Source organism: Natator depressus, chromosome 20 (genome assembly GCF_965152275.1).
Source record: "Natator depressus isolate rNatDep1 chromosome 20, rNatDep2.hap1, whole genome shotgun sequence".
Classification (NCBI taxonomy): domain Eukaryota; kingdom Metazoa; phylum Chordata; order Testudines; family Cheloniidae; genus Natator; species Natator depressus.
In genome coordinates this window covers 25,312,632-25,322,178 of record NC_134253.1, presented here as the reverse complement: position 1 = coordinate 25,322,178, position 9,547 = coordinate 25,312,632, and the positions used below count along the sequence as shown (strand labels likewise).

The window sequence follows — 9,547 nt, the reverse complement described above, 5'->3', positions numbered from 1 at the left end:
GAGATGTGGGAAACTGACCCTGCTCTTAGGATAAACCAAGGACTCCTGGCCAAATGCACTTTGACCCTGCTCAGCTGCTCGGGGACGCTTACCTCTCTCTCCACGAGATTCCGCTTGTACAGGGCTTCCTTGGCAGCGTCCTGTTAACCAACACAACAAGCATCAGGAAGTCTAACTCCCCTGGGGCAGGGCGAAGCTGCTGCAGGGACCATGCCAAGTTTGACAGCTCTGCTGCTTTAAAGCAGGTACCTTGGCAGCACTGAGTGATGGGCCTGGCACAAGAGTCTTGCCAGGCTTCTACCTATGCCCCTACAGAACCACCGGGCAGTAGTGAGCATGTGAAGTTAGACACCAATCCCACAGATTCCAGTCGCCCCGTGCTATTTATCACGAGTGGAAAGGGCTCATGCCAAGACGCCGGCCCTGTCCCACCACACACGATCGCAGAACCAACGTGTGGCTTCTGCCCCAGCTTTCTGTCAGGGAGAAGAGAACGGTAAGCGGTTTCCTCACCCGATTGCCCTCGTTCCCGAGACGCCGTGCAGACTCGGTGTAGAACTGCAGGAACCTCTCCAGCTGCGTCAGGTACTCTAGGGGGAGGAAGGTTAGATTCAGTCAAGCCTCTATAGGCAGGACGGGGGTCTTCAAACCTTTCTGTGGTGGGGAATGCAGCTGAATATCGATTCTCTCCAAGACCCCTTCCCTCCCCAGTCGCAGAACGCTCCCTGTGGCGGTTGCTCAGTGTCATGCAGCGTTAGGAAAGCCCTTCTGTTCAGATGCTCTTAGTGCAATCCCTCAGTTAAAGCAAGGCAGCCCCAGCACACGTGACTAGCCAGCGCTCTGTGGTTTGGGGGTCTCTGCTCTTGGCACGACCCCTGTGCCTACGGGGTGAGCGAGTGAGATTAAACAGGCCCAGTCAGGCACAGGCATTACCGCTAAAAAGAGCAGGGGGCTCCTTAAGGTGGCTTAGGAATTACCACAGACATGACAAATCACTGGTCTCTGCCCAAGTCCTAGTGGGACGCGTGTCCCTTGCCCCAAGTCCCTTTCAGAGGGCGAGGCCACGACGGAACGGCCGACTCACCCACAGCTCAGGGTGGAGGCTTGCAAGTCAGGCTGTACCCGTCCTGGGGCAGAAGCCGGGATTATAGGTTTTACACCGCTCACAAGCACCGCGACGGGCAGCACCCCCCAAAATGAGCTCCGACTGCCGGGCTGCACTTACCTTTCCTGAACGCAGGGCCCCCGTGCTGCAGCTGGGACTCCAGCCACTGGCTCCGCTGTGTGATGGCCTGGTGCTGTTCTGCTACCTCGCTGGGAAGCGGTCTGTGAGCCTGTCTGCACGCCAACACCTGCCAGCAAAGCCAGAAGGCCTGTTCGCTTCCCAGGCAAACTCAGGGGAGCCCACAAAGCCCCGGCATACATCAAACCATTGCAAGCTGCAGGCGGGATCAGCGCCGGTAGCAGAGAGCACGGCCCGGGGGGGGCAGCTCTGGAAAAGCAGCCAGGACCCAGTGAGCCCGGCGCAGGTCAGCGGTGGATGCATCCAGTGGCAGGGCATTCTCTTGCCCTTTTACATTGCCCCTAGAAGGGGACATGAGCTGCAGCCACGTCTCCCATAACCTGGCACCTTTGTGATTGTGCGGCAAGAGCCACCGCAGCCCACCAAGCATGGAACCTGCAAGTCGTAAGTGGCTGGTTCCCCTCGGCGGCCACTGGGCGGGGTGGGTTCCTGAACTCAAGATCATTTCACATTCCAGTTCATTGGGAACCCGCACCGGGAGCAGGGCTGGTGAGGACCTGCCCAGCAGAGACAGCAGCTGGACGCTGCCTGAAGAGACCTGCCCCAAAGACCATGCCTGCGCAAGGGAGAGACAGAGCCAACACGTTTTAAAATCCTAGCGCAGTCAGGGCGGGCTGTGGTGTGAATCGGTGCTCCAGGGGGAAGGTGAACCCGAGAGGGAAATGCCTTCCTGGCTGAGGCAGCCCCACAGAATTAACGTGCTGGGGCCTGATCCAGAGCCCATTGCAGTCAAAGGGAATCTTTCCATTCGCTTTCGGACCAGGCCACCAGCAGGGTAATATCCTAAATAGGGACGGGCCTCAGCCAAGCTCTTGGATTCAACCCCCCCGAGGCCAGAGTCCATTCCAAAACCCACAGCGTGAGCTGCTTCCCCATTCAAATGGTAAGTGCAAGTTTTGTCAAAGCAGGCAACTGGGAGTCAGGTTGCCATGGTTCTATTTCTAGCTCTGCCACTAACCTCCAGATCACCCAGGTTCCTCGTGGCATAACCCAGCAGCTGCAGAAGACCCCCGCCCCTTCCCCACAGAATTCTACTTGAGGCCTAGCTGAGCCGGTGCTGCGGGAGAATCTGGGCAGGCATAGGGCATCGGGTTTCACTCACCTTCTTTTCCAGCTTCTCCTTGTCAAAGGCTAAGACGTTCAAGCTGTGTAGAGTGTGAACGGGTTTGCTGAGGGAAGAGAAACATTAGCCTTGGTTAAACCCAAGAAAGGGGCAGGATTCCATTCCCTGGAGGTACGTACAGAGCACGACTACGGGCCGGGAAGTGGGTAGAACTTCCCCTCGCTCTGACTTCCTCAGAGGGGACATGCTCTGACTCCAGAGAGAGGAGAGACTGTCAGGAATCGAGACCATGCCAGTGCAGAAGAGATCCCAGGGTTTACCCTACCGAGATCCTCATAGCCTGGGGAAGCTCTGCCCTGCCAGAATGCCTGACTTCAGGCCAGAGCTGCTACTCCAAAGCAGGCTTCAGCCCCTTGAAGGGATAGCAAGCATGCTCCTGTGATCTGAACCCACTCCCGCTGCCTAGAAATGAGCTCCCCTGACATCTGCCAGTAGCTCTAGCTCCCAGTTTGATGGCTTTGCCGGACTAGATGTCGCGCTGGGGAAGGTGGGAGGGGTGCAGAGGCAGCGCTGTCCCCAGACAGGCACTTGGGTGCTCTACATGGTGTTGAAAGGAAAGAGGGACACAAAGGAACAGGGAGGGGTGGGTCAAGTACAGTCACGTTGTGTCAGACCGAGCGACGAGAGCTCAGGCGTAGAGAGGGGAAGTGAATTGTCCACCACCACAGCCAGGATTACAACTCAGGAATCCTGACTCTCCCAACCCCAGCCCCCCAGCTCAAACCACTAGACTCCACTCCCGTTCCAAAGCTGTGACTACAGCCTAGGAGTCCGGAGACCCAGTCCCTTGCTCCAATCACTAGTCCACGTGAAGACTGGAAAACAACACAGCCTTTAGAGAAGCCACCCACCACATGTGAGCATAAACGCCTTTTGAGTCAACAGGTTAGGAGACTGGTGGGAGTGTTAACTCAGACCCGGTGCATGTCAGTGCACTGTGCTCTGCTGGCACTTGTAAAACATCCTGGAAACACAGGAGCCCAGCGTGGTGTTCCCAGCAGACCCCACTTGTCAAGCTCTAGCTCCCTCTCACTTCCCAGCCTTGCCACGCAGCACAGTGACTGATGGGCTGCAGGCCCCCGGAGAGAGTCTGCGTCCCTCTGTCATGGCCTGCACGCCTGGACCAAGCGGGTCAGTCCAAACGCACAGAGGGAACATTCATCAGGTTAAAGGAAGGGCCCCCAACTCTGACAACCCCTGAGGAGGTGGAGGGTCCTGGAGTGAAGGCAAAGTGATCCCTGCCGCCACACAAAGATGCTGGGCTCTCGGAAGCCAGTTAGTGGGGGGGAGATTAGAGCATGGGACTGGGAGTTAGGACTCCTGGGATCTATTCCCAGCTGTGTCACTAACTACTGCATGGCCTTGAGCAAGTCACTTGTCCTCTACTGTGCCTCAGTTTCCCCTCGTAGTTAACAGTCTCGCTGTCTCCTCTCTGGTACAAACTAAGGCACACCTTTTGCTGGGGATGGATTAGTTTGTCTCACTGAAACATTATTTTTACAGCTGCACAGACATGAGCTCTTCACTCTCTCTCTCACACACACACACCCCCACCATGTCCAGACACCCGCACGTCCCATCCTTGCCATTTCCTTTCAGGACATCACCTGCTGCACTCAGGCTGAGAGATACTTTCAGAGCTGGGACCTCTCTCATGGGAAATCAGGGATCCAGGCAGGGAAGGGAGGTAGGGAACTGCTGTCCCTTCCCCCCCACCACCCCCACAGTCCACTTGCTCTCCCCAGTCCAGATCCAAAGCCTGGGACACATCACTGGGAAGCAGACTGCTCCCCACTTCATCCTCCTGCCACCTCTCCCCAGTGCTGTGACCCTTCCTGTGTCTACACTATATTTGCTAGCCCCTGCTTGTCCCCCACCCAGCTCCTTTTCATTTTATTCTCTCCAGCTCTGAGTCCTACCTGATTTCTTGCTCCTATTCTCCTGACTCTCTGCTTAGCCTTCCTCCTCCTCAAGCCTCTGTTCTTCACCACTTCTCTCTGTCCCCTCTGAGACTTCCCTTTCTCCCTCCCTGCCTCCAGCCTGGTGCTGAGAAAACCCATTGCCTGCCCCCCTCCCCCATCTCTACCCCTAGCTCCCGGAGGAGTTGTTCGAGACCTCCATGCTGTTCTGCACACATCACGTCACCTCATACCTTTTCTCTGCCCTCTCAGCAGGTGCATAGCTAACCTCTGCCACTGGGCAGAGGTGGCAGGAGGATGAAGCGGGGAGCAGGGTCTGTAGGACACCAGCAAAGGGGAGAGTATCCCTGGATTAGACTGAAGCAGGAGGTTCCTGGAATACCAGGGGCCCTAAATGCGCTAGTCACTCTAAGCTATTGCTCTTCCAGGGCCAGCAGAAGCGAAAGGTGTTCCACGTAAGAACTTCCAGGGCCCGAGAGGAGGAAGAGGGTCCAGAGCCGGCCTTGCTAGAGCACTGAGCAGATGGACGTTCTGAAAGGAAATTAAAGACAGAGACAAGAGACCATAAACAGCGACTGTCAGACAGAGGCTGCGCCCTGATCTAAGCAGGGCCTGCACAGTCTCACTCATCCCATTCAGGGAACCTGATAGTACTCGCCGGACATACAGCCTAAGGTATCTAAGCACAGCACACTGCCATCTCAGAGCGCTTCTCAGCCAGCACTGCCAGGATCCCCTCCCCATGTATCCAGGATCTAGCCAGGATCCCCCTTTCCGCACATGAATATGGGAAGGGCAGGGTGGCCGCAATCCCATACATTAGACAGCTACACAAATGTTCTCCGTTTGCTGTCCGGGCTATGGTGGCAAGTCTCTCTGTGGGTACTGCTGTTTTACTGATCTTTCCTCACCCCCACCCAGGAAGTTGGGTCTGTCCAGCAGGATGGAGAGAGAGTTGCTTTCTCCACTGGAGCAAATGGGAAATCAGTCGCAGATGAGCACAGCTTTGCACTTCTGCACCACTGCTCATCCATAGATCTCAGAACGCTCGATGAAGGCAAGCATTCTTCCCACTTTACAACTGGGAAACTGAGGCATGGGGCAGCAAAGTGACTTGCCCGGGGTCACGCAGTGAGTCAGTGGCAGAGATGGGAATAAGCTCAGTTCCCTGCGCTAATAAAAGCATCCCCCCCTCCCCCACCCCAGTTACAAAATAACTCTAATAATCGGTATAGGGTGTTACCGTGAGCAGCTACCATACTGTGCAATAATGCAGCTTGTCAGAGCACTATGCAGGGAAGGGATAATTAGTGACTAAATCACAGGAGTGAGAGGCAAATAATCTGGGTTCTGTTCCCTACTCTGGCACCAGTTTGTTCCATAACCACTCACTTTCCCCTTTCTGAGCCTTAGTTTTCCCACCTGTACAATGGGGATAATTCTGACCTACATCCCAGAGAAGACACTGTGAAGTGCAGGGAGATTCTGTGAGTGGACAGAAGGTCCTAGAGAAGGGCAAAGAATTATTTATTATTGTATTATTACCCTGGAGTTTACAGTCTACAATATCAGCACTGCCAGCAGAGGGTAGTTTGCTTATGCCCACGTGTCTCATCATCCAAAGCTACAGAAGCAGAAGCTCAGCAGGAATGCAAAACATCCAGCAGGAATCCCCATCCCCCCGAAAGAATGGGGGAGGGGAAGGATCTTTAAGCAGACAAATCCTCAGTTTCCTTAGAGCACAGAAAAAACCTCAAGCAGCACAACTAAGCCAAGCCAACGTGAGTGGGACGTACCTGTTGCCCACGTCCCTTACTGGACCGACTGTTGGTTTGGGTTTGGGGAGAGCAACCTGAAAGAAGAGGCAGAAGCTTTCAAAATAAGCCATAGAACTGCGATGCCTTTTCATCCCCAGATCTCCAGGTGCTTTACAAGAGGCCAGGACAGGATCGTTACCCCACTTAACGGCTTGGGAAATGACTTGTCCAGCGTCCAGCCTCACACACATCAGTGGCATAGCTGGGAACAGAATCTCCCCAGTACAGAGCCCTGCACACTGGACTGTGCTGCATCTCTATTAGAAGGGAAAAGGGCCTTTTTGAGCAAAATCCCCGGGGGCAACACCACAGCTCACATGGGTGACCCCAGGCAGACCGGCTGCATGCTGCTCCTTGGGCAATTTTTCTTTTCGGTCAAGTCCCAGCTCTTCAGACCCCGGCGTGTGATGAAGCTTTGCAGGCGAGGGGGAGATGTGACCGCTCTGTTTGGGACCGACTTACATTCCCTCTCTCACGCCAACACCCTGAGGGACGCTGCCTCCTCTGACTGGCGGCCCAACTCCAGTGGCCTGGGGCTAAGGCAAAGTCTCTGCAGAGCCGGATCTGACTCTCTTGCAGGGCACTTAGCATTAGGAGGCTTTCCCAGTCAGTCCTAGCATCATCCTGCCTGGGTCACAGGGAACCCAGAGCTCCATCAAGACAGCTGCCCTTACCGCTGGCATGGTCTGAGGGTCAATAACCAGCCATTTCTCTGTTGTTGTCTCCAGCTGCTGAGAACTCAGAGGCTCCCTTAGACGCACAATCACCTCCAACTTCCCCCCTGTGGGCCGGCGGCCATCCAGTAGCTAGGCATGGAAAGAATGGAGCAGAGAAGTGGGTGAGGGGGAAAACAGTGAAAAACCAAGAAGAGGCCAAAGCAAAATGAAACAATGGGGTCGCTAGTCCAATATCCCATCTCAGGACATATCTAGTCTAGCATTCTGCCTCCCTGGAGCAGACCACTGGGGTTCATCTAGCCCAGTATCCTCTCTACAACAGTCTTCAGAGACAGGCTCAAGCCCATAATTGGCACCCGGGCCAACAGTGAAATACTTCAAAGGGGACTGGAATTCCTTCCTGACCCTGCCGCCTCCAGCTGTGAAGCATGAGATTGGATTATCCTCATTTTAGCAGAATTATCTGTATTACTGGTCAATTATCCAGCCCATTAAAAAAACCCATCCAGACCCAGTGTCTGCCTTTGCTCCTACAGCAGTGCACTCTCTACCCACTGTACAGCAGGGAAGTATTTCAGAGAGGTGTTGACTGCAGCTGGAAATGGTTGAGGGCCACAGTAACAGAACCAACCCGACACTGACCAGAGAGTTCAAGCAGCTGGTAATAACATCCAGCGCCTGCCCCTGCTCTGCTGTTTGCTCCTTTCTATTCTCCGCTACTCTGGCCTGGAGGAAGCTCTGGGACTGAGACTCTGAAGGGTAAGGGGGTAGGATTTATAGGCTGGTGCACACAGGTGCTGCTTAAAGGGAGGAGGGGAACCCTCCACCGTTTCCTACCTCAACAATCTCCCGAAGCTCACACGTAGTCTCCAGTGCCTCCAGTTTCAGTTGTGCTGTCCCCACCACGCGGTCTGTCTTGAATAGCCCCCTGGGAGATGGGGGGGGGGGGGGGAAAAGAGCGGGGAGAAAAGGATATGACAACATTAAATTGAAGTCCTCATCAATCCCTCAGCCCAAGGCATCCAATCCCAGCTCCCACAAAGACCTGTTTGTCCCTGGAACGTCCCCAAAGTGGGAATCAAATTCTCAGAAGTGACTAATGGGCAAAACCCTGCCACTCCGACCTCCGTTCCCACGATGACCGATCCCAGCAGCACTCCCCTAGGTCTAACATGTCAATGGGAGGGCTTCAGCTTTTGGGGGAAGGTTCTGTCCCTATGCCCCCTAAGGGCCAGCTGTGCTCTGGAGGTGCTGCACCATTACAGCACCAGTGGGCTAATATATCCCTCCTCTGGCAGCTGCTGCTCCGTTCAGCTCAGTCCCACGCCGCTGTCTCCAGGACGGTTTTCCATGCACCAGTGTCAATGCTTCATGCAGCCTCTCTCTACAAGCAACTAGATGTTTCCTAGACTCTCACAACCCTCCACTCACAAGTCACCTCCCCTCCTCCCTTGTCAGAGCCCGGGCAATCCAGCAATCCCTCTCCCCCACCGTGACCACTCTCCTTCCAGCTAAGCAGGGCCACACGTTCACTGCTGCTGCTGACGTGGCCTAGTGAGTGGCTCTGTTATGGGTATGCTACAGCGCAAGGGGGGGTGACTGTCGCGCACACAGGCATACCCAAGTGCTAGCTTTAATTTAGCCAGCACGGATAACAGCGCCAGTGAAAACGTGGTGGCACAGGCTTCAGCCTCGGCTAATCACTCGAGTATGCATCCAGGGGCCCTGGTGGGCTCCTGCATGGGTATGCCTACACACCTGCTCTTGCAGCATAGACATACCCTATGTGACAAACTGTTCTCCTCCCCAGGCAGGCTACCTCTGCGGTGCTCCCAACACAGGCAGGGAATGAGCCCAGCTCTCTGCCTGGCAGCACAGAGCACTTACCAGCAGGACAGTGAGTAGGCACTATTCCTTTGCTACACAGTGTAACAGTAACTTGACGACCAGCACTCCAGGTACACAGAGCTGTGCACACTTGGTCCATCTCACAGTACTGCAGGTGTTGATTTCAGCAGAAGACCAACCGTCGGCAGCAGCGAAGCTGTTAATAAGCAGTGATGCCCCACAGCCTTTGTTTATTTCACCTTTGAATGCTGCCATGGACCTTCTGCCTGCCCCCAGTATTCATGAGTTTTCCGCCCCAGGACATATCAAGAATGTCATAGGGAAGGTTCCCTCTAGCTTCTGCGGATGACATTTAAACCTGCCCTCCAGTGCCCCCAGCCTCGCATCTCACTCACCCTTTGTGGACAACCTCAAACTTGAGGCCTTTGGTCTGAAAGACTCTCTTGAGCCCTCGGTGGCCCCGATTAATATACAGCTTGAACTGCTCTTTGAATTCTGCCAAGGGAACAGCAGCAAATCATGGTATTAGCATGAGGATTACACACCAAGAGAAGAGCCGTCGACTGCATCCCTGGGCAAGACGGGAGCCAGGAACAGGATTAGTAGGAAACACTGCACAGCTGCAATGATTTTCGCCTTGGGATCTCAGTGCGCTTTGCAGTTAGTTATGCCCAATATAACCCCCTCCACCTGCTCCATTTTATAGCTGGAGAAAAGGAAACAGTGTGGTGAAGTAATCTGCCCCCAAGGTATCACAGAATCAGCTGCAGAGCTGGGAACAGAACCCAGAATCCTGGTTCCCAGTCCCCTGCTTTAGCCACTGCAGCCATCGCCTCTCAAAATCTTGGGAAGAAAGGCCT

The 9,547-nt window shown here is 54.7% G+C and overlaps 1 protein-coding gene across 5 annotated transcripts in view; it reads right to left on the bottom strand.

Moving 5' to 3' along the window:
• CC2D1A (coiled-coil and C2 domain containing 1A) overlaps positions 1–9,547 on the bottom strand; it is a 36,852-nt gene that overhangs the window by 3,779 nt on the left and 23,526 nt on the right. For 4 of the 5 annotated variants that reach the window (XR_012635886.1, XM_074935439.1, XM_074935438.1 and 1 more), the window contains exons 22-29: positions 9,083–9,182; positions 7,677–7,767; positions 6,837–6,968; positions 6,142–6,197; positions 2,406–2,472; positions 1,226–1,352; positions 514–590; positions 93–140 (exon numbers count right to left, since the gene is read on the bottom strand). Coding sequence is in view for 4 of the 5 variants with exons in the window: in XM_074935439.1 (XP_074791540.1) it covers positions 93–140; positions 514–590; positions 1,226–1,352; positions 2,406–2,472; positions 6,142–6,197; positions 6,837–6,968; positions 7,677–7,767; positions 9,083–9,182 (698 nt within the window). In the remaining variant the exon portion in view is untranslated. Of the gene's footprint in view, positions 1–92; positions 141–513; positions 591–1,225; positions 1,353–2,405; positions 2,473–4,595; positions 4,877–6,141; positions 6,198–6,836; positions 6,969–7,676; positions 7,768–9,082; positions 9,183–9,547 lie in introns of those variants that run through there. The other variant, XM_074935441.1, reaches the window with a different exon arrangement.